This window comes from Pipistrellus kuhlii, unplaced genomic scaffold (genome assembly GCF_014108245.1).
Source record: "Pipistrellus kuhlii isolate mPipKuh1 unplaced genomic scaffold, mPipKuh1.p scaffold_m20_p_113, whole genome shotgun sequence".
Classification (NCBI taxonomy): domain Eukaryota; kingdom Metazoa; phylum Chordata; class Mammalia; order Chiroptera; family Vespertilionidae; genus Pipistrellus; species Pipistrellus kuhlii.
In genome coordinates, this window is record NW_023425420.1 from 67703 (window position 1) to 93048 (window position 25346).

General features: G+C 52.6%; 1 protein-coding gene and 1 long non-coding RNA gene across 2 annotated transcripts; one reads left to right on the top strand and one right to left on the bottom strand.

Moving 5' to 3' along the window:
- LOC123652105 lies at positions 1 to 23016 on the bottom strand. Its single transcript, XR_006741204.1, has 3 exons — positions 22838 to 23016; positions 3604 to 3610; positions 1 to 11 (listed from the first exon to the last, which is right to left on the bottom strand). It is a non-coding gene; the product is annotated as an uncharacterized LOC123652105 (long non-coding RNA).
- ZFAND2A (zinc finger AN1-type containing 2A) lies at positions 19605 to 25128 on the top strand. Its single transcript, XM_036432583.2, has 5 exons — positions 19605 to 19856; positions 21257 to 21355; positions 22222 to 22316; positions 23139 to 23267; positions 24810 to 25128. Exons 2-5 carry the CDS (start codon positions 21301 to 21303, stop codon positions 24963 to 24965), a joined length of 435 nt encoding a protein of 144 aa, XP_036288476.1. The 5' UTR covers positions 19605 to 19856; positions 21257 to 21300; the 3' UTR covers positions 24966 to 25128.
- Positions 25129 to 25346: the final 218 nt, after the last annotated feature.

The following is a 25346-nucleotide window of genomic DNA, read 5'->3' on the forward strand; positions in this document are numbered from 1 at the left end:
GGAGATCAGTTCTTGTTAAATAAAGCCACTGTGGGAAGACAAACGGCTACATGCTTGTGTGTTAGGCCAGTGGCGGCCGGCTGGCCTATGTGGCTGCGAGTACCCTGCACTCAGCAGCACCGAGTGCCGCCCAACGGCACTAACGGGCACCTGCTCGGTCCTCCGCACAGCCTGTCTGCTCCTATCACTCAGAGCCTGAGGCAGGGGACAGGTGAGGCAGGGGGTCAGGTGAGGCAGGGGACAGGTGACACTTGGGACGTTTGGCACAGAACCTCTTTCCCCGGTGGCTCCTGCCCAGCAGTCATGGCTGGGTGGGGGGGGGGGACTAAAGGCTCTGAAGAAGTCCCTAACAAAGGTCAGTCCTGCTCCACCCATGACAGGAACAGGGATGCTGGAGAGTCCCAGTGAACTTCAAGCTGAAGGCAGTGACGGTGAGTCCCAGGGGCGGTCCAGGGAAGGCAGCAGGGTCACAAGGGGACTGGCGCAGCCGGCTGACATATGCCACGTCACTTTGGAGGCGCCCCCCACTCCCACCAGGCTGTCCCCGGACCCCCCTCCCACGGGGCATCCCGACCTCGGGCTGCTGGTCTCCCTTTCAGCCTGGAGCATCTCCGGAATCCCAGTCACTGTGTCCTGTCCCTCTAGGCCTGCTCACACGCCTACATTTCTCCTTAACCCACTTGAAATAGAAGCCCTTATGAGACCAAGCCCCTGCGGGTGGCAGCTCCCCATGCCCAGGCTCCTGTGGTGCCCACACTGAGGGGTGCCCACGTCCGGGAAGCCCATGTCCAGGAACTTGTGTTTCTATTTACCAGTATGATGATATGAGGACTCCTTCTTTACTTCACAGAACCAAGTGCCATTGTGAGTCTTATTTAAAATGGTTGTTTCCAAAAATAATAATAAAATGGTTGCTTCCTGGGACATTGTGTTCTCAGGAAAATTCATGTTATATTTACAACATAAATTTTTTTTATTGATTTTTATTTTTATTTATTTATTTATTTTATTGATTTTTAGAGAGAGAGGAAGGGAGAGGGAGAGAAACATCAATGTGAGAGAGAATCATTGGTCAGCTGCCTCTTGCCTGCCCCCAACAGGGGATCAAGCCCACAACCAGGGCATGTGCCCTGACCAGGAATTGAACTGGCGACCTTTCAATGCATAGGATGGTGCTTCAACCACTGGACAGCACCAGCCAAGGCTAAGTTGACAGCTTTTGTTGAAGAAAACAAGCAGAGCCAGTCAGACCTTAGGTCCCACTTTGAATCATTCCTAAAAAGGAACAATGGAACTATTTATGTACATGTAGGTCCACAGGGCATAGTGAGCTATTTTTTTCATTCTATGTGCTATTTATTTATTTATTTTTAATTTTTTTAATTAAATTATTATCTTTGTACATATACCATTGCCCCCCCCATACATGCCCTCCCTCCCCAGAGTTTTATGTCCATTGGTTGTACTTATATGCATGTATATAAGACCTTCAGTTGATCTCTTATCTCCCCCAGATCTCCCTAACCTCCCCGCTATAATTTGACAGTCTGCTTGTTGCTTTACCGTCTCTATATTCTATGTGCTATTTTAATAGTATTGATAATTCTATACAATAAAGAGATAATATGCAAATTGACCCTCATGTCCTCACAGGATGGCTGCCTACAACCAGGCCATCAGGGGGATTAGTGAAAGTCCATCGAACGACTGAATGGTTGGCTGAGTGAGGCGACCAGGTTGGCAGAGGTGGGCAGTTGAGGGTGACCAGGATAGCAAGGGGGGCAGTTAGGGGTGACCAGGCTGGTAGAGGGGGGCAGTTGGGGTGATCAGGCTGGCAGGGAGGGGACAGTTGGGAGCAACCTGGCTGGCAGCAGGGGGCAGTTAGAGGCAACCAGGCTAGCAGATGGGGCAGTTAGGGGCGGTCAGGCCAGCATGCAGAAGCAGTGAGGGATGATCAGGCCAGTAGGGGCAGGCATTTAGGAGTGACCAGGCAGGCAGGCAGGTGAGCAATTAGGAGCCAGCGGTCCAGGATTGTGAGAGGGACGTCTGACTGCCCAGGGATTGGGCCTAAACCAGCAGTCAAACTGCCCAAGGGGTCCCAGATTGGAGAGGGTCCCAGACTAAGCTGAGGGGACCACCCCCCATGTACAAATTTCGTGCACTGGGCCTCTAGTACCACTAATGAGGTTGTTTGATCTTTGTGAAACTTTAAAGAACAAAATAAAAGGAAAGTGACATTTGGATGTCACCCCCAGTCCCGGCACTGCCCAGCAACGGGCTGTCCTCGGTGACCCAAGACAGACTCGGCCGCAGTGAGGCCACCTTTCTGGGACAGTGGCCCCTGTGCCAGACAGAACAGATGGCCTCAGCGTCCCTCCCTCCGCCTGGATGACGTGGGCACCTCCACCTCCATTGCCACAGCGCATCCTGCAAGAGCCAGGTCTGTCTGTGGAGGGGCTGCTTGTCACCCATCACCCCTGGCTTCCTTTACTTCCGAGGAGCAGCCCCTGTGGATCCTGGGAGGAGACCCCTCTGAAAGGAGGTCTGTTTCTCCGGGCATCGAGGTCTCCTTCCCCCCCAGCTTCTGATCAGACAAGAACACTGAGCCACCGAACTGGCAGGGCCTCTGCAAACCTGCTCCTCCCTGCCCCTGAAGCAGGCGTGTTTACTAGACCCTCACCCTGCCTGTTTCCCTGCCGACACATCACTGCACTTTGGACACTTGGTTGAGTTGTCTCCAAACGTCTTGGTGTTGCATAAACATCTCTGAATAATTAAAAATAAGCCACCAAGTCAGGAGCATTCGTTAGACATGCGAGTCCCCTGCCCACAGCGTAAAGAGGAAGATGCGCTGTGAGGTCATTGTCGCGCCCCTGCTGGGAGCTGAGTGGGACCCTGTTCCTTCATTTGATCTGCATGGTCCCCAGCCTCAGCTGTTTTATTAATTCTTTTATCTACCACTCTAAACTACTATTTCATTTATTAGAACAATAGGGAAGCTTATTGAGGTTGTATTTTTATTAAAATTTCTATTAACTTTTGCTATCAGTGCAGTTGCAGATTAATTAATTTTTACTACTTTTCTAAAGCAAAAAATATTACAGCTGATCCCAAACTACTTCAGATGTGAAAGGAGAGCTGGAGAAAGAGCAGTGCAGCATGGTTTCCACTCGGACTCACTCGGTGGGTGTGTGATGGCAGGGCGAGGACGCAAGCTTCCTGCTCACCCCCTCAGGTTGAGCACTGCCTCAGAAACGCAGTTTACGCTTTAGTTTGGGTTTTTGGTGTGTGCTTGGTGTGTGTGCTTGGTGTGTGTGTGTGTGTGTGTGTGTGTGCGTGCGAGTGTTTTGAGGGGTGTATAGTTCTGAGGTTTTTTGGTCTTTTTTCAGAGGAAGGGAGAAGGAGAGGGAGAGAGAGACAGAAACATTAATAATGAAAGAGAATCACGGATTGGCTGCCTCCTGCACACCCCCTACTGGGGATGGAGCCTGCAACCCGGGCATGTGACCTGACCCTGGACTGGGAATTGAACCCTGGTACTTAGGTCAACACTTAACCCCTCAGCCACACTGGCCGGGCCTGAGAGGGAGCAGCACTGCACACTCAGTGCCTGTGGCTCCGTCAGGTCTGGGACACCCCGCCCGCCCCGAGGCTGTGCCTGCCCTGACACTCATGCCAATGGCTCACACATGCCCGCTGTACCTGAGCTCATTGAGCATGAATTCAAGGCCCCAGGCTGTGCCGTGGCCAGCGCCGCATCCTCTCCTGGCACACCCACTGCAGACTCCTCTGCCCATCCACATGTCCACTCATGGGCATGGACAAGAGTCCTGCCTGAGACTGCGGGAGCAGAACTGACACAAACATGTGTGCAGGTGTTTGGACCCTTCTTGCCAACACTTCTGGGCGATGCCCGTTTCACTCTCAGGGGGCGCCCGACTTCTCTCCTTTCCGCAGCGTTTGCTGCTCACCTTCCTGTCCTGCCTCCATCAGGGAGCTGGGAGGGGGGTGTGCAGCAGGCAGGCGGTCGATGGTTCTCTCCATCATTGATGTTTTTATCTTTCTCTCCCTCTGCCTTCCTCTCTGGAATCATTTTTTTAAAATAATTATATTATATATAAAGACGTCACAAATATCTATATCCCTATATCTATATATTAATGAAACCAGCTAATAGGTATGATTTCAAAATGACCTCTTCTACAACCCATCCAGTTCCTGGGGGAAATGTCTACAGGCAGGGCCAGCATCCAGGCGGAGGCGGGGCTGAGGCCAACGGCTGGCGAACAGCGCCACCCCCTGGCCCCGGCACCGTATACTCCTTGTGCTCGCAGAGCCAGGCGTCCTGAGCGCCCGAGGCCCACACAGAACGCTGCCCAGACAGAGCACAGCAGCCGGGGGCACTGCTCCCGGCACTCGCTGACTGCCCGCTGCACGGGCCAGGCTGAGACAGGACCCGAGCGCCTCGGGAGCCCTCGTGCCAGCCCCATCTGTGCACACACACAGGCAGCCTGGCACAGGCTTACGCCCACGGGTGCCCCAGGAGCTGAGCCGGAAGGACTCGCTCTCAGGGAGGGAGGATATTCTTGTTCCTGTTTCTAAAAATTAAGCTTTTAATTGTAAGTGACGTGCAGACAGGTCAACTCTAAGAACTAGCAGAGATCCCATGTGCCCTCCTCAGTCCCCCAGAGGAGCATCCTGCGACACTCCACAGTCACACCGGGACTTCATCACCATCGACAGTCCCGCCTCCACAGACCCCACGTCACGTAGCTGTTTGGGCAGGTGCATGCGCTTTAGTCTGAGGCCTGGGCCTGTGCGGTGGGAGGCAGCCGAGGGCCCCTCCGCACAACACCCCCAGCAACCCCACACCTGCCCCCGGGACTCTCATTGGTCCCATGTCCCTGAGTTACGTAAGGGAGTCAGACACTATGTAACGTTTTGGGATGGGCTTCTTTTCCCATCTGTTAACTCCTGGCAGGTTAATCCAAGTTGTCACATGTGCTAATAATTTATTTCTTATTGCTAAATGGTATTTTGTATGGTGAGGTTTTGAGAGTTTGCAGATTATAAATATCACTTGCAGCTTTTCAGATGAAGGGAGCTTTGCCCTGTTGGGATCTGTGGCACAGCAGTGAGAAGGAATCTTAAATATTTTATAAAACGACGTTTGCTTTCTGTGTCTTTCTGAAGACACTAAATTAACCCTGATCATGTGAAACCTTAGCTGAACTTATCAACTTTTTACTGCTGTTAAATAACCTCTCTCCAAATATATTAAAAGGTATAGACGTTACCTTTCTTATTTCTCTTTAAAGGTATTTATGAGCAGAACATGACTTAAACCTTATTTCTATTTTATTTTCCTTTTCCTTTGGCTAAAACATCTTCACCTGTCTCTTCTATTGGCTTGTTTTTATTGTGCTACTGCTAGAATATATGGTTTCTAGTTTATTAGTTTATCCTTGTGTTAAATTACATCTGTAAAAGGTTTGCAAGAAAAATGGCGCTCCGGCTTCCTTGGGGATTGGGGCGGCTTATCTGTGGGAGGCTGAGTCACCAGAAAGAAAAGACCGCTGTAAAGGGGAGGTCTCCGAGGTGAGGATCCCCTGGGGCCTGTGGCTGCTCTCTCCGCGGGTTACAGGCTCCTCAAGACACTGTGTTCGCCCAGGAATGGGAGGGTCATGGAAGCTCCCGAAGGACCTCCGGGCAGGCTCTCCGTTTCCCTGAGGACCTGTGAGCTCCCTCTGGGGGTGTCTTTGGCACTTTCCCATTGGCTGTTCACTCAGACTGTTCCTTTTTTTTTAATCCTCACCCAAGGATATGTTCATTGATTTTTATTTATCAATTTTTTGTGTGTGATTTTATTTTTTTATTTTTAATAATCTTTATTGTTCATATTATTACAAATGTTCCTCATTTTTTCCCCCTCCATTGCTCTCCTCCACCAGGTTCCCACCCTCTGCCCTTTCCCCACCCCCCATGTCCTCATCCTTAGGTGCACAGTTTATGTTCAGTCTCTTCCCACACCCCCCACTCCCCTTTTCCCCCAAGAATCGTCAGTTCACTCCCCTTCCATACCTCTGATTCTATTATATTCAACAGTTAATATTGTTCATCATATTTTTTAATTCCCTTGGTTTTTAGATTCACTTGTTGATAGTAACGTATTTGTTGTTCATAATTTTTATCTTTATTTTCTTCCTCTTCCTAAATAACCCCCTTCAGCAATTCATATAATTCTGGTTTGGTGGTGATGAACTCCTTTAGCTTTTTTTTATTAGTGAAGTTCTTTATCTGGCCTTCGATTCTGAGTGATAGCTTTGCTGGGTAGAGTATTTTTGGCTGTAGGTTCTTGCTATTCATCACCTTGAATATTTTTTGCCATTCCCATCTGGCCTGCATGGTTTCTGTTGAGAAATCAGCTGACAATTGTATGGGTGCTCCTTTCTAGGTAACTACCTGCTTTTCTCTTGCTGCTTTTAATATTCTCTCTTTGTCTTTTGCTCTTGGAATTTTAATTATGATGTGTCTTGGTGTGGTCCTCTTTGGATTCCTTTTGTTTGGAGTTCTGTGCACTTCCTGGACTTGTAAGTCTAATTCTTTTACCAGGTGGGGGAAGTTTTCTGTCACTATTTCTTTCAGTATGTTTTCGGTATCTTGCTCTCTCTCTTCTTCTGGGACCCCCATAATTCTGATGTTGGTTCACTTGAAGTTGTCCCAGAGGTTTCATTATGTTCAACTTTCTGGATTCTCTTATCTTCTTGCTTCTGCGGAGGAGTGTCTTCTGGCTCTTTATGTTCCAAATCTTTGACTTGATTTTTGTGATCTTCCATTCTGTTTCTATATAATATTTTTTTTTCAGACAATGTATTCTTTATTTCTAGTTGACCCCTTATTATTTCTAATTGATCCCTTTTCATATCCTCATAGGTCTCGTTTATTTTATCAGCCTTTTCTAGGAAATTCTTGAAAAACCTTATAAGTGTGGTTTTGAACTCTATATCCAGTCACTTTTTGTCCTCCATTCCTTTCGTTTGTGATCTGTTTCCTTGTCTCGGCATTTTTGAAGCTTCCCTGAGTTGGTAGCCTTAAAAGTCTCTGTGTTCAGCTTGGATGGGGTGGAGTTTCAGGGTGGAGCCTACAGCCTTGCCTTCTGTCAGCCTAGCCCTATGAGGCTCCTGAGTCTCAGTGTTCCTCAGTGTCCTTCGTTACTCACTTTAAGCACCTCTGAGAGAAAGGTGCCCTCGAGTTTCGCCCGCTACCAAACAGTCTAGGCTCTCCCCCAATGAGCCCAGAACTGGGGTTCAGTTCAGTTGGAAGTGGGGTTGGAAGTGGGTTTCAGAGCAGTCTGGAGCTTTTGTCCCCTTCCCGCCAGGGCAATCCAGCGGCACAGTCAACCGTCCATTCTCTGTGCACCATGTGTGCACCTCCGGGACTTCCTTTCGCCGCTCCCCTGGGTTTCCGCCTTTCAGCCCAGACTCCCTCCTTATGTGTCTGGGTCCCCAGGGTCTCGCCCAGAACTGGGGTTCAGTGCTGTCGAAACTGGGGTTCATCACAGCCTGGAGCTTTTATCTCCTTCCTGCTAGGCCAGGCACCCAGCCTCCCCCTCCTCTCCGGCTTCGTCCTCTCCATACACGCAATGTGCCTCCATACCTTAGGCCAGGCGTCCTCAAACTTTTTAAAGTGGGGGCCAGATCACGGTCCCTCAGAGAGCTGGAGGGCCGGACTATATGAACTACTAATTCCTACTGTAACACCTCGGCTGCACTCACTGCCCAAAAAACCTGGCGGGCCGGATCAGACTCCTCTGTGGGCTGCATGTGGCCCGTGGGCCATAGTTTGAAGACCCCTGCTTAGGCTTTTACAGCTCCTCTGATTTTCCTTCTGGTTTTCTCTTTCCTTCTCATTGTAGAATTTCCAGTCAGTAGACTTTCCTGTAGTTCTGAGTAATGTCCATTTTGTATTTTAGTTGCATTTTATTAAAATTGTGTGAGGCTGCAGTTAGGTGTTTACCTATGCTTCCATCTTGGTTTCTCCTCTGTTCACTGATTTTAGAGAGGAAGAGAGGAAGAGAGAGACAGAGACAAAGAGATACAGAGAGAGAGCACAAGAGAGTGACCTATTGTTCTACCTATTCTTATACTCATTAGTTTCTTCTCATACTGGCCTAAGATTGAACCCCCAACCTTGGCGTATTGTGACTGAGCTACCTGGCCAGGGCTGAACTGTTCAATTTAATATTGCGTGAATTTCATCTCCATTTAAATAGTTTTGTGATTTTATTTACAGAACTCTGTCATTCATTCATTCATTCATTCTCCGAATCTATTCACTCATTCAGCTGACACATGTATGCTTCTGTGCTGTGGAGCAGGTGCCAGGAGCAGGCACTGAAGGGGCAGCAAACACTTTACACACACCCCACCGTGATTACCCCCCACCTGCTCCCCCCGCCCCTCTGCCAGGAGCCCATCGAGCAGAACCATGGTCCTCACCCTTCCGATAAAAAAATGCAAGGCCTGTGATTCTGATTGGGTCAACTGAGATCAGGCCCCGTGTGAAATTTTAAGCGCCAGCCTGACCTATGTCCGTGGTGGAGACAATCTCTCAACCAGGCCATAAGAGCCTCCCTCTGGGCTTGAAAACCCCCTCCGGAAAGCACGCCTGCCACATGTCAAAGGGGCGCCGGCTAAGTCCCAGGGGTCATCAGGCAGAGCAGAACTGGCCTATGTGAACTGGTGTCACGCCTGCCTCTCCCCACTTGGTGGCAGCAAACTGGGCCGGACCTCCAGGCAGTGGGCAGGAGATTTAGATCTGCGGAGTGCCCACCTCCTGAGCCCTGGATCCCTAGTGGCTGCCCCATGTGCCCATTGGGCCACAGCCCTGCTCCTTCCGTCTCACCCTGTTCCCAGGGTCTGCGGATGCTCCTGGTGACCGTTCCTGTTGTCCACCGTGGCGACGTCTGCAGGGACCTTCCCAGATGCCTCCCCAAAGACCTGGTCCCCAGCGGCTGTCCCCATGGACCCACGGGACCACAGCCATTCCGCCTGCTTGGGCGTCCTATCTCGTGGGTATTGGTGAGACAAGGTTAAGCCATCTGCTCAGGCCCACGTGACAATCCGCACCCACAGCCCGCTCTGGGCCCCGGGCCCCGGCATGGCTGTGAGCACATTCAAGGAGGTGCGGTCTCCTCACACCTCCCACTCCTCGCCTGCGGAACCGGCTGGAGGTAGACCATTACCAGTTCCTCACCATGCAGCCCCACAGGCTCTGCGTGCCCAGCCCTTGGCCTGTTCTGCTCAGGCGAGCGGGAACCGACCTCTGCAGGTGAGCTCTGGGTGAGGCACCGCAGGCACCGGGACGACTGAGCCACTGACACCTGAAGTGACACGCGAGGAGGCCCGGTCTGGGGGAGCCCTCGTGTTCTCGGGAAAGACAGGCGGGTAAGCCCTGCTCACGAGAGCACCAAGTGACTGAATCTCCCACGCCAGCACCCCCGCATCCACAGCCGAGGCTGCAAACACCATCCTACACCAGAAAGAGCTTGGCGGCGGCAAACCCTTAGGTGGCTGCCTGGGCGACGGCAGCGTGTCAGAGGTCATGCGCCCAGGCCCCTCCTGCCTCGTGGGAGCAGCACAAGCCGCGGCAGGAACAGGAGGTGAAGAAGGGGCCACACGGAGGGTGGGTGTGCCCAGTGAGGGGTGCTTCCTGTGCAGCTCACACTGCGGCAGTTACTGCAGGACCGAATACGTCTGGAAACACACGCGTCAGACAACGTGGGGCGGGAGTGAGCTCCCTCCCTGGGGCGCCACAGCAGCCGTGACATGGCCGCCCCGCCTTCCTCTCGGACCCTGAAGTGTCAGGACTGGCACAGCCCCTGCCCCAACACTGCCTCCACCGGGAGCCTGGGAACTGCTGGCCCGCAGAGGACGCTGCCCCTCGGGGGCTGACAGGACCCGCGCGCCGCGCCCACCAGACTCTCCTGCTGCCTGGACCCAGAGGCCCGCGGGCAGGCCTGGCCCTTGGTCACTACATGAGCTCTGGTTTCATTTCAGCTGCTGGCAGCAGATGGATGGACGGAAGGATGGATGGACAGACAGATGCAGGAGCCCTCCCCAGAATAGCCCAGGGGGTCGCTGGTGCACTGGCTGGGGGGTGGTGGGCAGGGCTGCTTTTGCCTCCCCACTTCTGCCTCCCACCCTTCTTTGCATTTCCAGTACATTCACCCCTCCCTTCACTTCCTCCTTCCCCTCAGGCAGAACCCTAACATCTCACAGTGCTCTTGGCACGGCCCCTGGGCTTCTGTCAGCAACACAGACAAGATGGCCCCTGTCCCCCAGGAACGAGTCTGTGTGCATGACACTGACATGAGCTCAGGCCCTGGGGAAAGCTTGTGGGCGACCCTCCTCCAACCTCAGACTCACGCAGGCCCTCGAGGCCCATGAGGGACCCTCGGGCCCGGAGCACAGGGCTGGCTGAGCTGCAGGAGTCCTGCTCGGAGGAGGTGGAAATTGTTCCCTTGATCTCACACTTGTATTTGTGCTGCATCCGGCCAATAGACCTGAGTGATGGACAACCAGCAGCCAGCCAGCCGCAGCCGCTCCACACAGACCCTGGGTGCCTCCAGCACCAGCCGCCAGCACCAGTGTGGGGCTTGAATATTTAATGTGGTGACTGGTTGGAAATTGGGGGGAGGGGTGGGCGCGCAGAAGGGCCTGGCCCGGACATGGAGTCACTGGGAAATCAGGATGATTATTACTTATTCAAAACCCGCTCCGGAACCAGCACGACACTGAACACATAGACACACAGGCTGACTGTGCGTCGGTGTGATTTCCAGCTGAGCCGATCCCCGTGGTGCTAGACTGGGAGCCCTGCCACAGTGCAGGCAGGCTCCATCAGAGCAGCACCATAAAACCAGGAGCAACCTCTGATGGGGAGCACGCTTAGGCACAGGGTGCGTGGAATCATTGCTCCTTGTCAAGCCAAAGCAAGATTAACTGTCCGTCTTGGACAGACATAGCAGGTGGCCACATGTCCCAAGTTCATCCAAAGCATCTCCTATTTCTCCTGAAAGAAAATGAGGCTGCATTCAAACCCTGACAAGGCCTACAGCTGCGGGACCAAACGTAACCACAGGAGGGTCTGGTCAGACTCCTGCCGGGTGGCCATGGCGGGTCCTCACCGTGCAGCCCAGGCCTGCCGGTCCTCACACAGTGAAGCCTTGACCGTGAGTGATCCCTGTCCACGGTTCGTATACATCGAGGTAACACACCTTTGAAATGTCAGAGCATTTCTCTTCCTGACCCTCAAAAGCACGGCCCCTGGCTCCAGGGCTGAGACCTCAGCCCCTCATCATTGCCCTGGCCTCGCCTGCCGTCCCCGTGTGCAGCAGCTGTTCACTGTTAGCCTTCCCGTACCCACCAATGCAAAAGAGGTATGTGTTTCTCCATTTTGCTTTTATCCAATCCCAGAGGTTCTGCCTCTGTTTCCTCCTCCCCTACATCGGTCACCCATGGCTGTCATGCACCTTCCTCAGGCTTTTCTCCTTTGATTCAAAATATATAGAAGGAACAACACCACTCCCACTCCCTGGGCCATTCCTCAATCCACGAGGACCTTGCTTCCAGGCCTGCCCTCAGCACTCTGGCTTAAGTAAACTCATAACCCCCTCGGGTCTGGATGGCCTTCCATGGGCACTTCTCGCAGCTTAAAGATTTAAATGGAAAACAAAGCACTGTCCTACCTCACCGCCTCGGCCTCCACGTGGCAGAACCCTCGTCTCCTGGACGGTGAGCCCTGCAAGTCAAGACGTTTCAGCTGTAATCCTGTGGGTCACGAACCCTTTGGGGGTCGAACGACCCTTTCACAGGGGTCACCTAAGACGTCCTGCATATCAGATATTTACATTACGATTCACTAACAGCAGCAAAATTACAGTTATGAAGTAGCAACGAAAATAATTTTATGATTGGGGGTCACCACAACCTGAGGAGCTCTATTAAAGGGCCGTGGCAGAAGGAAGGTTGAGAACCACTGCTGTAATCACAGTTGTTAAGTATTTTAATTCCAGGGGAGGGCGCACAGCTCACAGCATGCCGCCCATCTCCTGGGAAGCGGAGGGAGGTGCCGCCTCAGCTCCCATGGAGGGCGAAGGGCGCTCTGCTGCCTGCCCACCACACAGCGACTGCACACTTCCCGCAAACTGCAAACCTCGCCTGGCACAGCAGGGCGCTCCTTGTAGACTTGTGGCGCTGAGAGCATGTCAGGTTGACAGAGGTGTGTGGCCGCCCACCCGAGGACCCCATGTGCCCTCCCCAGCCTATCCTCCCTGACTCTAATGCACATGTGTCAAACACAAGGCCCGCGGGCCAAATCCGTCCCGCCAGGCCTTGCAATGTGGCCCGCACCGCGCTGTCATCACTGCACTCCGCTGCGTTTCCATCACAATGACAGTTTATGACTGTTCAGTAAACCATTCGGCCCGCGATTTAGGCTGGATTTTAGATTTTGGCCCCTTCTCTGATTGAGTTTGACACCCCTACTCTAACGGTTCTGAAAATGACAAGTACGGGTGGTGAACCGGGTCTTCCACGGATGTGGACATCCGCTCGCCCAAGCCTGATCCCCTGCGCCTGCTGGTCTTCCATGGCCACCACCTCGACTTGCACAGTACACATCATAGGCTATCAAGTGGTGTGACATCCTTTCTAGAAGCTTCCACCCGGCCAGAGACTCCTCCCTGTCAGTGAATGAGGCCACGTGGAAAGACGTGGTACTCGAGGTTATGGGGAACCCAGGCGCAGCTGGTGGCTCAGAGGAACGGCGGGCGGTGTGTGTGTGTGTGTGTGTGTGTGTGTTTCCACACCCTTAATGCACCCCATTTCCCCCTTTCTAACTCGGTATTTGCATTTTCAGTACAAAACTTCCCAGGACAACTGCTGAGGACAGCGCTGAGCAGGCTCTCCTGCTCGTCCGCCTGACAGAGCTCAGAGGGAAGCCCTGTGCTGATTATCACAGACAGAGTGAGCCAGTCCTCCTGACTGATGAGCAGGCCCCTGTGCTGGGTAACATGCGGCCACCTCTGCCCTTCAGCTGCCGCTGCCACCGCCATCTGGGCGCCTAGGCCAGTCCCTGTGTCCTGCGTGCTCTGGCTGGCTCCAGTGTGTGAGGGGCAAGTCACAGGAGTCATCTCCTGTAGTTCATCTGAGACCACCTGGCAGCCAACGTGGGGCCTATGAGTGTTCATACTCCACGCTACGGTCCCAGGGAAGAGTGTGACTTCGCTGGCAGCTTCTACTCAAAGGGTCCTATCTCCCTTCCTCTCAGGTTCCCAGCTCCAGACCCGAAGAGGAATCAATGGGAGGCCCGGTCTCTCGGGAGCAGAGGGGCTTCTGGGAAAACACATTTCCCATAATAAAAAAGAGACACCCATTAGACAGAGCCCTCTTCAAGAAAGGACGTTAGTGATGAGTGGAAATAGTAGCCTTCTTGCTGACGGGGAGGCCAGGCTGCAGCACCAGGCCCAGACGCTGGGGAGGGGGAGGGAATGGTGGGAGGAGTGTGGTCGGCAATGATGCAGCTGAACTCAGGCCCCGTCTCCTGCCTCTGGGCTTCTCGTCACACGAAAGAAACACAATCTTCTTGTTCAAGACATTTAAAAAGTTGTTTGTAGCCAAAGCACTCTTATCGTAAGTATACGTTATTTCCTAGACAGCTGTGTAAGTACACATGGTACAGACATTCTGCTTTCTGCCCGCCTTCAAGGTCGGGCTGAAAGCATTTCGGCAGTACCCTCTGCCCAGGCCTTGCTGGTCTGGCCTGCCGGCCTCTGCCTCGCCCCTCGCCAGCGAGGTCAAGAGGAAGAGGTGAGGATGTGGACTCGGGGGCCTGGGTTTGGCTCTCCTCGTAGGCGTGTCTCTTCACACCTGCCTCAGTTTCCTCCTCTGTGAAACAAGGACCCTAAAGTGACCCGGCCGTGAAGAGCCTTGGTCCCGACAGAACTGTGTTCCTGACATGCACTGAGGCCTCTAACTGCAAGGAGATTTCTTGTGGTTTGCTGCTGCAGGCTCTGAGGGCCGCCTCGCCTTCCCTGTGGGACCATGAGCACAAGGTCCTTCCTCCCCTGCCGAGCACGAGGCAGCTCTGAGGACACCCAGGAAGCCCTTGGTCTCACTGTGCGAGAATCCCGGTGTACGGAGATCTCCTAACCTGTGCCGGTGGCACCTCTCTTTGAATGAATGCAGATATCCAGTTAGCGACAAAACACTGAACTTAAGAATATGACTTGAGCCTTAGCCAGTTTGGCTCAGTGGACAGAACCTCGGCCCTCGGACGGAAGAATCCCAGGTTCGATTCTGGTCAAATGCACATATCTCAGTCGCAAGCTTGATCCCAGGCCCTGGTCGGGTGAGTGTGAGTGGGAGGCAACCAGTAGATGTCTCTCTCACATCTGTATTTCTGCCTGTCTTTCCCACTCCCTTCCACTCTAAAAACCAATGGAAAAATAACCTCTGGTGAGGATTAAAAAATATATGTGTTTTTAAAAAAGAATCTAACTCTCACAACATGGTATGATCTTGGCTAGATCAGGACCAAGAACAGTAGAGGTGAGCCAAGTGGACTCTGGTAAAACTTCTGGGTGACCATTTCCACACACCAGATGATGCTTGTGTGAATTCTGGCTCTGAACAGGCATGTGGGAGTCTGTGTGTGACTTGTGCATGTGTGCCTATGTGTCTTGGGAAGGAGCAGTGTCCAACCAGTTACACTTCTTTGATTAAAAACTCACTGATGAATCTTTAAAAAAAAAAAATTCATCAGATGCTTTTTACATTTCAAAAAGATAAAAGCACCATATAATGAAACTGATAATTTTTAACATTTTACTTTAAAATATATATTGATTTCAGAGAGGAAGGGAGAGGGATAGAAACATCTATGATGAGAATCATAGATTGGCTGCCTCCTGCACGCTCACACTGAGGATTGAGCCCATAACCCAGGCACGTGCCCTGCCTGACCAGGAATCGAACTATGATCTCCTGGTTCCTAGGTCAACACTCAACCACTGAGCCATGCCAGCTAGGCTAATGTCTCACTTTCAAATAATGTGATCTTGTTCCTCCCTGTGGTTTAAGTGCAGTTACCATGGTGACAGGTGTAGGTACTAAGTGCAGTTACCATGGCGACAGGTGTAGTTACTAAGTGCAGTTACCATGGTGACAGGTGTAGGTACTAAGTGCAGTTGCCAAGGCAACAGTGTAGTTCCTAAGTGTAGTTACCACGGTGACAGGCAGATACTGCCCTCACGCCCACCAAAGATGTCCATGCCCTAACCCTGTACCCGGGCACCTGTACTCCACAGGACACAGGGGTTTTGCAGCCGTGATTTTGTTAAGAGTCCTGAGATGAGATGACTCTGGTTGTCGGGGTGGCCAACGCCACCGTTTTAAGAGAAAGTCAGAGAAGGAAGAGAGCTGGAGTCAGAGTTGTGCCACATCTAACCCATCTCTGGGAGTAACTGAGTGTTATCTCTAACACTGGTTTTTTAACATTCGCAAGTGACTTTTGGAAATGTGAGTTCATATGGCATTAAGGTAATGGATATTTGTACTTATCCAAAGGCCCAATAAATCAAAGTTCTATAGTAGGATTGTTAACAAATTTAACAATGTGATTTCTGATCCTTGAGTAATGATAATCTTGAAGGTTTGCATTTGTGTTTATACTTCCTTAGTAAATGCTCTTTACAAAAAAACCTTGTAGAATAAAATTGAAGGCTTTGATTGGCACTGGACTTGAACACCAGGAAGAAGGGGGATACTGCTGAGGAAGTTTGCCCACCGTTGCTTAAGGACCTGGGATGCTGAGGGGTGAGCACCAAGGCAGCAGGTGTAGGAAATGGCTGAGAGTTTGATTTCATTAAACAATAAACCAACAGATTGAGGATGATCAAAAGCAGGTCTTCTACAGCTGGAGAAAGCACTTACCAACACAGAAGAAAGGGAGGAGGTAGAATAACCCCTGGGGTCTTCATTTGGAATTGAAGGTATGGATATTAATTTTATTGTTTTTATTATTTTAAAATATGTTTTCATTCATTTCGGAGAGAGGAAGAAAGAGGGAGAAACATCAATGATGAGAATCATAGACTGGCTGCCTCCTGCATGCCTTCTACTGGGGCTTGAGCCCTAAACCCGGGCATGGGAATTGAACTGTGACCTCCTGGTTCATAGGTTGATGCTAAGCCAAGTCAGCCAAGGAAATCTTGCTTTCTAAATACCATCCTCCATTAAAAAGAAACAGAGGTGCTGAGAAATCCTGATGCTGGGGCTGGGCCGGAAGAGTACACACTGAGCCTGGAACATCTTGCACCAGAAGGTAAGGAAGGTTTGAAGAATGATGGAGACACATCAAAAGAACTCAGGATCCAGCTAGATGAGGCTCTTGGACAATTTGAACATCAAAATAGATAATGATAGCAATAGGATACTACTCAAGGAATAAAACACAAACCCATGAATCCATACTGCTACACACAGATGAGTAAAATTAAAGAGAAGGAAAATCTTTCCCTTAAGAATGCCAACTAATAGATGCAGAACAGATGATGGGCATTTTAGAAACTGCACAGTGCACTTGGCAAGGACCACAGTGGCTCAGGCAGAAGTCTTTGGTAAAGGTCAAGAAAGTCAGGTGGAGGAAGAATAAGGTAACAGTGGGTCTCGAGGCCTCTCCCTACAGAACACTTATCAACCTACAAATGAAGAAAGGGAGAAACCTGGCAGACACTGCTGTGACTGGTCCTCAAGATTAGTGTCGTCCATTGCAGGACGGGCTGCAACCTTCTGCCGGCGAGTTTGTCATTTTCCTGCTGGAAAAAAACACGTCCTGTCCTGACACATCAATGGACCCTGAGTCATCTTGTGTCATGTGGCACTGCGTGCACTGCCAACCCTGGATGAGTGACGGGTCCTGTCCTCTACAGCCCCGCCCAGCTCTTGGAGACTCAGCTGTTGGCTTCTTTCACAGAGCCCATCCGTCTCCTGTCTGGTCTTTCTTTTTCTCTGCTACTTCCTATTTCCCCAGCACTGTCTTTCCCAAAGAACCCTGACTTCTATATATGAAGTCTGTGGGGGTTTTTTTTTAAAACATTTTAAAATTTATTTTTAGAGAGGAAGGGAGAGGGTCAAAGAGCATTGAGAGAGAAACATCAATGGGCTGCCTCCTACTGGGGATAGAGCCCACAACCTAGGCATGTGCCCTGACCAGAAATGGAATAGGAGAACTTTTTTTTGGTTAATCCTCACCTGAGGGTATTTTTCCCCACTGATTTTTAGACAGAGTGTAAGAGAGGGGGAGAGACAGAGCCACACACATTCATATGTTGCCTCAGGTGCCCTGATTGAACCTCCAGTCTTCAGGAGGTATGTGCCCTTGACTGGAATCGAACCCGGGATCCTTCAGTCCATAGCATGTGCCAATGCTCCAACCACTGAGCAAAACTGGCTAGGGCAAACCAGTGACCTCTTGCTTCATGGGTTGACACTCAACCACTGAGTCATATTGGCTGGGCAAAAGCTGTGATTATTTTTTTGGGGTGTGTGTGTGTGTGTGATTAATCCTCATCTGAGGATATTACCCATTGATTTCTAGAGACAGTGGAGGGGGGATGGAGGAAGAGAGAAAAATCAATGTGAGAGAGACACATAGATTGGTGGCCTGCCAAATGCCTTGACCAGGACCAGGGGTCAAACCTGCAATCAAGTTATGTGCCCTTGATCAAAATAGAACCTGGTACCCTTCAGTCCACAGGCTGATGCTCTATCCACTGAGCCAAACCAGTTAGGGCAAAAGTCTATGATTTTTAACTAAAACTGAAAAACTGTCAGGAACAGAAATGACAGAGGACCGGCCTGTGCTAAGTTGGAGGGGATTAAACGTGATCGTGGATGGGATCCTAGGGGTGGGGAGCGGGGAACACTGTTGACACAGTTGTCAGAATTCAAATGGGGTCTGTGGATTGAAACATCGTTTGAATGGTGATTTCCTGCCAGGGTTGGGTGGAGAATTGTTATGTAGGAGTGTCTGTTTCTGAGAAATACACAGGGAGTATACCGGCATCCTGTCATGTGCAGAACATGATCTCAAACAGCTCTTTTTTTAAGACTAGGGGAAATGGGCCTATCTATAATAATATAAGGGTAATATGCTAATTAGACCAGACGTCTTCCAGAGTCCTTCCTGATGAAGCCAGAGCCTGGGGAAACCAGCGCAGTCCGGGTGCCTGCGGATGGCCTGGGGGAGGGAAGCCTGGGTCCTGAGTGACAGAGGAAAGCCGGTGCTGGGGGGTGGGGGGGAGGAAGAAGAGAGGGAAATGGGGGGTGGTACTCTTGCAGGAATTTTGTGCGTCAGGCCTCTAGTATGTGTATAAATGCCCGTGCACGCGTGCGCGCGCGCGCACGCGCGCGCGCACACACACACACACACACACACACGCACACAATCTACCCTTAGTATTTTCCACTCCATCTTTGCGTACCTGCCTACTGGCTAAGATCTGTAACTCCAAAAATCAAGGCTTGCAGAGCTTCCTCGGCCATTGGGCCATGGCCAGGGTGCAGGAACCCCGCAGACAGACCCAGGGGCACAGTCCCAGCTGAGGTGCAACCGGTGCCCGTTTTCTTGTTCCGGCTCCAGTATGTGAACTGGGGGGTGTTTCGCGGCGGGTTCCGTGGGGCTCTGGCATTCCTGTGCTTCCGGTGGCGTCCGGCTGTGTGGGGTGGCCCAGCTGGTGCTCCAGGGACTGCGGGTTCCCTGAGCCCGAAAAGACTGTGCGGGCAACTACGGAGAAGTGATCGCGTCGGGTAAGCAAGTTCGGGCCGTTTCAACGTTAAGGAATCCACAGTGCCCATCACACACGGTGTCCTTTCAACGGGAACACAGAGCGCGGCCCCGAGCACGCGTGGCGCCGGCTCCCGGGCCCACAGGCCAGCAGCCACGGCCACTTGCGGTGACGCCGTGACGCTGAGGCGACGCCCGGGGTGAGTCCGGCTGCCGCGCCACGTCGGGCTACACCCCACAGTGAAGCCTGCGGTCCGGCACCGCCAGGCGGCTCGGGGAGCAGACAGCCACGTCGGTGCCGCCGCAGTCTCTCTATGCTCCTTCAAACCATCCTCGTTCTTCTGGAAAGGCCTTTTTCTTCCCTCTCGGACGGCCACGCTCCAGCACCCCAGCCTCGCTGACCCCGCGGGCCACTGCCCTGACAGCTCCGTAGCTCGCTGCGGCCCTCCGCGCCGCCCGCCGGCGCCGTCCAGCGCGGCCCGTCCATCTGCGCGGCCGAGGCCGCCCGGCCGCACGCGCTCGCGGCCGCTCCCCCCACCCCGCTTTCCCGCGCCCGGCGGTGGGCCCAGTGCGCCTGCGCGGCGCTGCGTCACGGTGACTGCGCTTCGAGAAGCTGCGCGAATGCTGGAGAAGGGAGGCGGGGCGTCGAGGAGTGGGCGGGCCGACACGGTCGCGACCGGACGGGATTGGTCGGATTTTCGATGACGTTTAGGGGCGCGCCATGAACGGCGGGACGGGATTGGCCTTCCGGAGGTGTCGTCATCGGGGCGCGCGGGAAAGCGGGCGCCCTTGTGGCTCTCGGACGCTTCAGCTGCGAATAAATGGAAGGGACCTGGGAGTGGCGCGATGCTCCGCTCCTTCCCCAGCTCGGCCGGACCTCCGTCACTTCTCCGGCCCAGTTTTCCTCGTCCTTTCGGCGTTGGGCCTCAGAAAAGGACCACCCAGCTCCCCGGCTGCGCCACCTTCGGCACGCCTCCGCGGCCGCACCGGCCTTCGACGAGAGCCAGGTGCGGGGCCGGGGTCCAGCCTGAGGGCGGGCCTGGCGGGAGCAGCGGGGCCGGGCAGGGCCGGGGGCTGGGGGCCGAGGTCCAGCATGAGGGCGGGGCCCGGCGGGAGCAGCGGGGCCGGGACCGGGGCCGCGGGCTGGGGGCTGGGGGCTGGGGGCGGGGCTCGGCACCAGCAGCGGAGCCGGGGCTGGGGCTGGGGCTGGAGTCCGGGGCTGGGGGCGGGGCCCGGCGGGAGCACCGGGGCCAGGGGCCAGGCTGGGGCGGGGCTCAGCGATCGGGGTCCTGGGGTGGGCTCGAGCCCGGGCGCAGGAGCCGCAGCAGGGCTCCGGTTTATGGGGTCGGATTAGCGCGCTAACGTGCCAGCAGAGCTAACCCGGGGCAGGGCTCTCACGCCGCTGCTGCGGTGTCCAGACCGAGGCCGGGCGCTCGGCATTTGCTTCCACCAGAGCGCGGAGCACCCGTTAGGCGTTGCGCGCTGCAACGCAGCGACGGGCAGACCTCGCCCCGCAGGGTTGATAGTAAAGGAAGGTCTGTGCCGGGAAGGGTTCCGGGATCTCGGGAGAGCAGCGGCTCTGTGGCTTGGGTGCGACGTGGTGAGGATGGTGGCAGAGGGAGCGGCACTTTCCCGACCCGAGGGGGCAGCCTAGGAGATGCTCCCGGGGGCGGAGAGGGCGGGCGGGATGAATTCTGGGAGGAACTAGAGTTTTCATAGATGAGGGGGGGACCGGGTCACAGAGGGCGCCTTGGGAGGCTGCTGTGGGCCTCAGTTTTCTCTCCAGCGCAGTGGCTTCACCAATTGTTCCCCCGTTTTCCACGGTGAGTTAACAGCTTGCCTCCTCCCTGATGAACCCCCGAGTGTCGTTAAGGATTAAATTCTAAGTAAAACCCAATGCATAAGAGTTTCAAAGAGCAGCAAGGGACACAGTTGAATCTCTTCGGGAAAGTAGTCAACCAGCGTGATTTCGCACGTGGTAACAGAGGCTCGTTCATGTCAACAAGTGTATCCAGCAGAAGAAATTAATTGTGCCTTAAACGTCACTGAGGCTGCTGTGACCACCCCACACAGCCAGACGCCACCGGAAGCACAGGATTTGGTTAAATCCACAGGCAGCTGTGCAGACTGGAAATGGGAAACCCATGTCCACATGTGTCGCACTTGGGGTTTGCTGAAATCCTGAATTGGGGTTGATTCCAAATGTGCTGGTACTCCTCCCCGCACCCTTCCACCCAAATTTTTCTCTTTGTTGAAAGAAGAATTTGTGAAGCTTTGTCCCCCGAAGGGGATGACAGACATTTATTAACGTTCCCTACAGAGTGTGCTCTCTTCAGCTGCAAGTTACAAACCCTGGTGGCCGCCACCAGCCGCCCTTGCTCGCCTCCTGACGCTCTCATTCCTGTAGGTGCTGCTACCCTCTGCCCGCTGTGCTCTGGACACTCTCTCCTGATGGAGCTCCCTGACTTGGGGAAGCACTGTTCAGAAGAGACCTGCAAGCAGCTAGGTAAGCCTTTAAGAGATGTTACTAGGAAATGGGTAATTTGTTGGCTGTTTTGTAGGGGAGAAATAGCTGTTACATTAGTTGCCAGGACCAAGTGGATAGAAATGTGCTGCTTAAATACTCATGACACCGCATGGGATGGACACCCCTTTGAAAATATAGCTTTATAGATTCTTCAGTGTTGCTGGCACTGTGAAGTTCATGACTCCCACCCCCATTTTTTTCTCATGAGGAGTACCTTAAAAATGTGTTTGACAGTCATAGAGAACTTAGTGGAGGTGAATATATTTCCTATCTTATATAATAAAACCCTAATAATGTGAATTGACTGAAGAGTGGATCCATCGGTTGCTATGATGTATACTGACCACCAGGGGGCAGATGCTCAACGCAGGAGCTGCCATGACTCACACTGGCCATCCTATCTAATAAAAGGATAATATGCAAATTGACCATTACTCCAACACACAATATGGCTGCCCCCAGGTGGTCAAAGATGGCCTCTTGTTTAAAAATAATAAACAGTACTACAGAACGGACCTGGTGCCAACTAACACTCAGCATCCCCCAAGTAGGACACAGGCCCCACCACCACCCGGAGCAACACCAAATCACGGCCAATGCTGCCAAGACCCCCTGGGGCAAAATGCGGCCGGTAGCCCAGGCCAGCCCATCCCAGAAGGGGTTGCTGTGGGTGCTGGGTAATGACATCACATAGCAACGCCTGGCTTCCTCCCTAGTAACTAGCCTCCTTGCAGCTTTCTTCGGCTCAGGAACACAGCTTGCTTATAACCAGGTGCAGATATTTTATAATTTAACCAAATGTGAAGTGTTTGTGTATGTGTTTTTTTTGTTTTTTGTTTTTTTAGATTTTCTTCCATTGAAATGTGATGTATGTAAGCAATATTTCTGTAAAGATCATTTTACCTGCGCTGCGCATAAATGTCCCTTTGCATACAAGAAGGTAATTAATCATGCTTTATTTGAAAGATTTTAGTTCTTGCTCTTTAAAGCTGTGCTGTCCAGGATGGACACCAGCCTCCTGTAGCTAATAACTTGATTACAGTTGAGCAAACCTTAAGGTCAGACTCTCGGTCACACTGGCCCGTTCTGGTGTTGAGTGATCACAGGACAGCGAGGGCTGTGCTCCGAAGGATGGTGTGGCTGCGGAGCCTCCGCCATCGCAAGAAGTTCCGGGCAGCACAGCCCTCGGTACTTCTGCAGGTGGCTCCCAGCCCGTGGTCACCATTTCCGCGTGAGCTTTGTCATCGGGCAGTCAGAAATGGGAGTGACCTGGCGTCACATGCTTCCTTCAGTGCTGGCTGGCGTCTGAGCCTCCAGGGTGTTCCAGGTCACCAGGTGGGGCAGGTGACTCACTCATGTTTACAGGCACTGATGACCAGGCCCAGCTATTCCGTTCATTTGCCGATTTGACCTCCCCTGTCCCTAGGGAGATCAAAGGCAATACTTTATTCATAGACTTACTAGCTGAAGGAGCATTCCTGGGTGACTTTTCAGCTCATCCCCCAGACGTAGGCCCTGTGATTCTGTGATTACCTGTCACCTTCTGGATGTCAGTTGACACTCAGTGTTCTCACTGAGCTGTTTTCTCAGCTCCTGCCCAGGCTCCGAGGTGTTTTGACTGTGTGAGCCGTTGAGCTGCTGGGAGCCGTGTTCTCACAGGTTGTTGGGCATCTGGCTGCTCTTACGCACTGCACTGTCTTGTTTTTTCTCATGTGAGTTTCAGTCGCCTGAGTCTGGAATGTCATCTGTGTTCATTCTTTAGGATACTCAGGTCCCAGTGTGCCCGCTTTGTAGCCGCCCAATCCCAGTAAAGAAGGGGGAGATACCGGATATGGTGGTTGGTGAGCACATGGATGGAGATTGTAGAGGCCGTCCTGGGAAGAAGGAGAAGGTGAGGATCAGTTCCCTGTCAGCTCTATGAGAGTGGGAATGGGCCATTCTTAGGGGAATGGGCCAGTTATTGCACTGAAAATTCATCCTGATAGTTTGTGTACAAACTGAAGCTCTAATAAAGTTAGTGTTGTGAGTGGTGTAGGCTTTTACAGTTAAATAAACATTCTCTGAGTATTTGGGTCTATGTTAGGATTTACTTTCTTTTTTTGTGTATTAATCCTCACCCAAGGATATTTTCCCCCATTGATTTTTAGAGAGACTGGAAGGGAGGAAGGGAGGCGGGGAGAGAGAGGAACACATGGATTGGTTGCCTCCCACATGCGCCCCAATGTCCTGGGATTGAACCTGCATCCAACTTTGTGCCATTGACCAGGAGTCAAACCCGCGATCCTTTGGTGTGCAGCTGGCGCTCTAACCACTGAGCCACCGCCCAGCACAGATTTGCTTTCCTTACGGGAACCTCACACTTTCTCCCAAGACGAAGAGTTAATGTGGTTGTGGAGAGCTGTTCTGTGAGTGCCTGCTTTCCCCCAAGCACCTCTGGGAAGTGCAGAGGACCCGAGTTCTCTCCCGGCAGCTGGTGGTGTCAGTTGTGTCCCTGCTCATGGGGCTTTTTCTTTTAAAGTAATATTTTTAAAAAATATATTTTATTGATTTTTCACAGAGAGGAAGAGAGAGAGAGAGAGAGCTAGAAACATCGATGAGAGAGATACATCGACCAGCTGACTCCTGCACACCCCCCACCGGGGATGTGCCCACAACCAAGATACATGCCCTTGACCGGAATCGAACCCGGGACCTTTCAGTCCGTAGACCGATGCTCTACCACTGAGCCAAACCGGTTTCGACTTCATTGGCATTCTTAACCTTTACACACTCAGAAGTGCCTGGGGCTGTAGATCGATGTTCCAGGTGCCTTCCCGGTGGGGACACCTCCGTGTCTCCTGAGCCCCTGGAGCCAGCAGCTCTCTGCGGGACTGTACGTGATGCTACATGCTTAGCCTCCTTCCCTCCCTTGTCCCCAGCCCCCCTCCCCAGGGTGTGTGTGTTCCTGAGAATACCTCTAATCGCCCTACGGAATCCCAACTAAACAGCTGCCTTTATATTTGTCACTTATTAAAACTTTCTCCTTAATGAGTAGTCATTTTTTATAGTAAAACTAGAGGCCCAGTGCATGAAATTTGTGTACTCAGAGAGGTCCCTCAGACTGGCCTGTGCCATCTCAAAGTCCAGGAGCCCTCAGGGGATGTCCGGCTGCCGGCTTAGCACTGCAGCTGTGAGCCTGTCTTCTGGCGGCGCTCCCCCTGCGGGAGCGCTCTGACCACCAGGGGGCAGCTCCTGTGTTGAGTGTCTACCCCTGGTGGTCAGTGCACATCATAGAGACCAGTTATTCTGCCGTTCAGTCGATTTACATATTATACTTTTACATTCCTAGAAACTAAGAACAGTTTCCAGTTAAATGTTAATGGTCTTACTGTGGGGCTTGTTAAAGAATTGCTTATGGACACAATTGAAGTACTGAAGCAGCTGGCTTTCTCAGGTTTTCACCTTCCGGTGCTCAAAAAAGGGCTGTAAGAAGAAAGAGATGCTGCCCGTGGCTTGTGACCAGTGTCGTGGCAACTTCTGCTTTCAGCACAGACATCCTCTGGATCATAGCTGCACACACGTGAGCAGAGCCGTCGGCATCGCAGGGTGAGAAGTCCCAGCCGGTGGGCTGGCCTGACACCTCCCTGAAAAGGGGAGAGCCAGCTTCCAGCCCCTGGAGGGCGGCGCGCAGCCTGGACCATCGTGCTCTGTCAGGTGGTGGGTGCAGGAGTTGCGTGAAGATCATCTTCATTAAAGCTGGATTCTAAATTAAAGTTGGAGTCTAGCTGTGTTGTTTCCTGGGCTGCCAAGACTCACTAACCGGTGGCTCAAACAACAGGATTCCTGTTGAGCTGAGATGAGGTGCTTGGGCTGGTTCCCCTGGAGGTTCTGAGGGAGACTGTGCCAGCCTCTCCCCTCACTGCCCGAGGGTGCGGTCGGTCTTGGTGTCCTTGGTTTGCAACAACATCAGCCCGTCTGTCTTCCCGTTCAC

Coding starts and splice junctions, on each gene's coding strand:
- ZFAND2A (XM_036432583.2), top strand. CDS start 21,301: ATGGAGCTCCCTGACTTGGGGAAGCACTGTTCAGAAGAGACCTGCAAG. Junction 22,317..23,138: donor GTCCCTTTGCATACAAGAAG/GTAATTAATCAT, acceptor TTCATTCTTTAG/GATACTCAGGTCCCAGTGTG. Junction 23,268..24,809: donor GTCCTGGGAAGAAGGAGAAG/GTGAGGATCAGT, acceptor TGGCTTTCTCAG/GTTTTCACCTTCCGGTGCTC.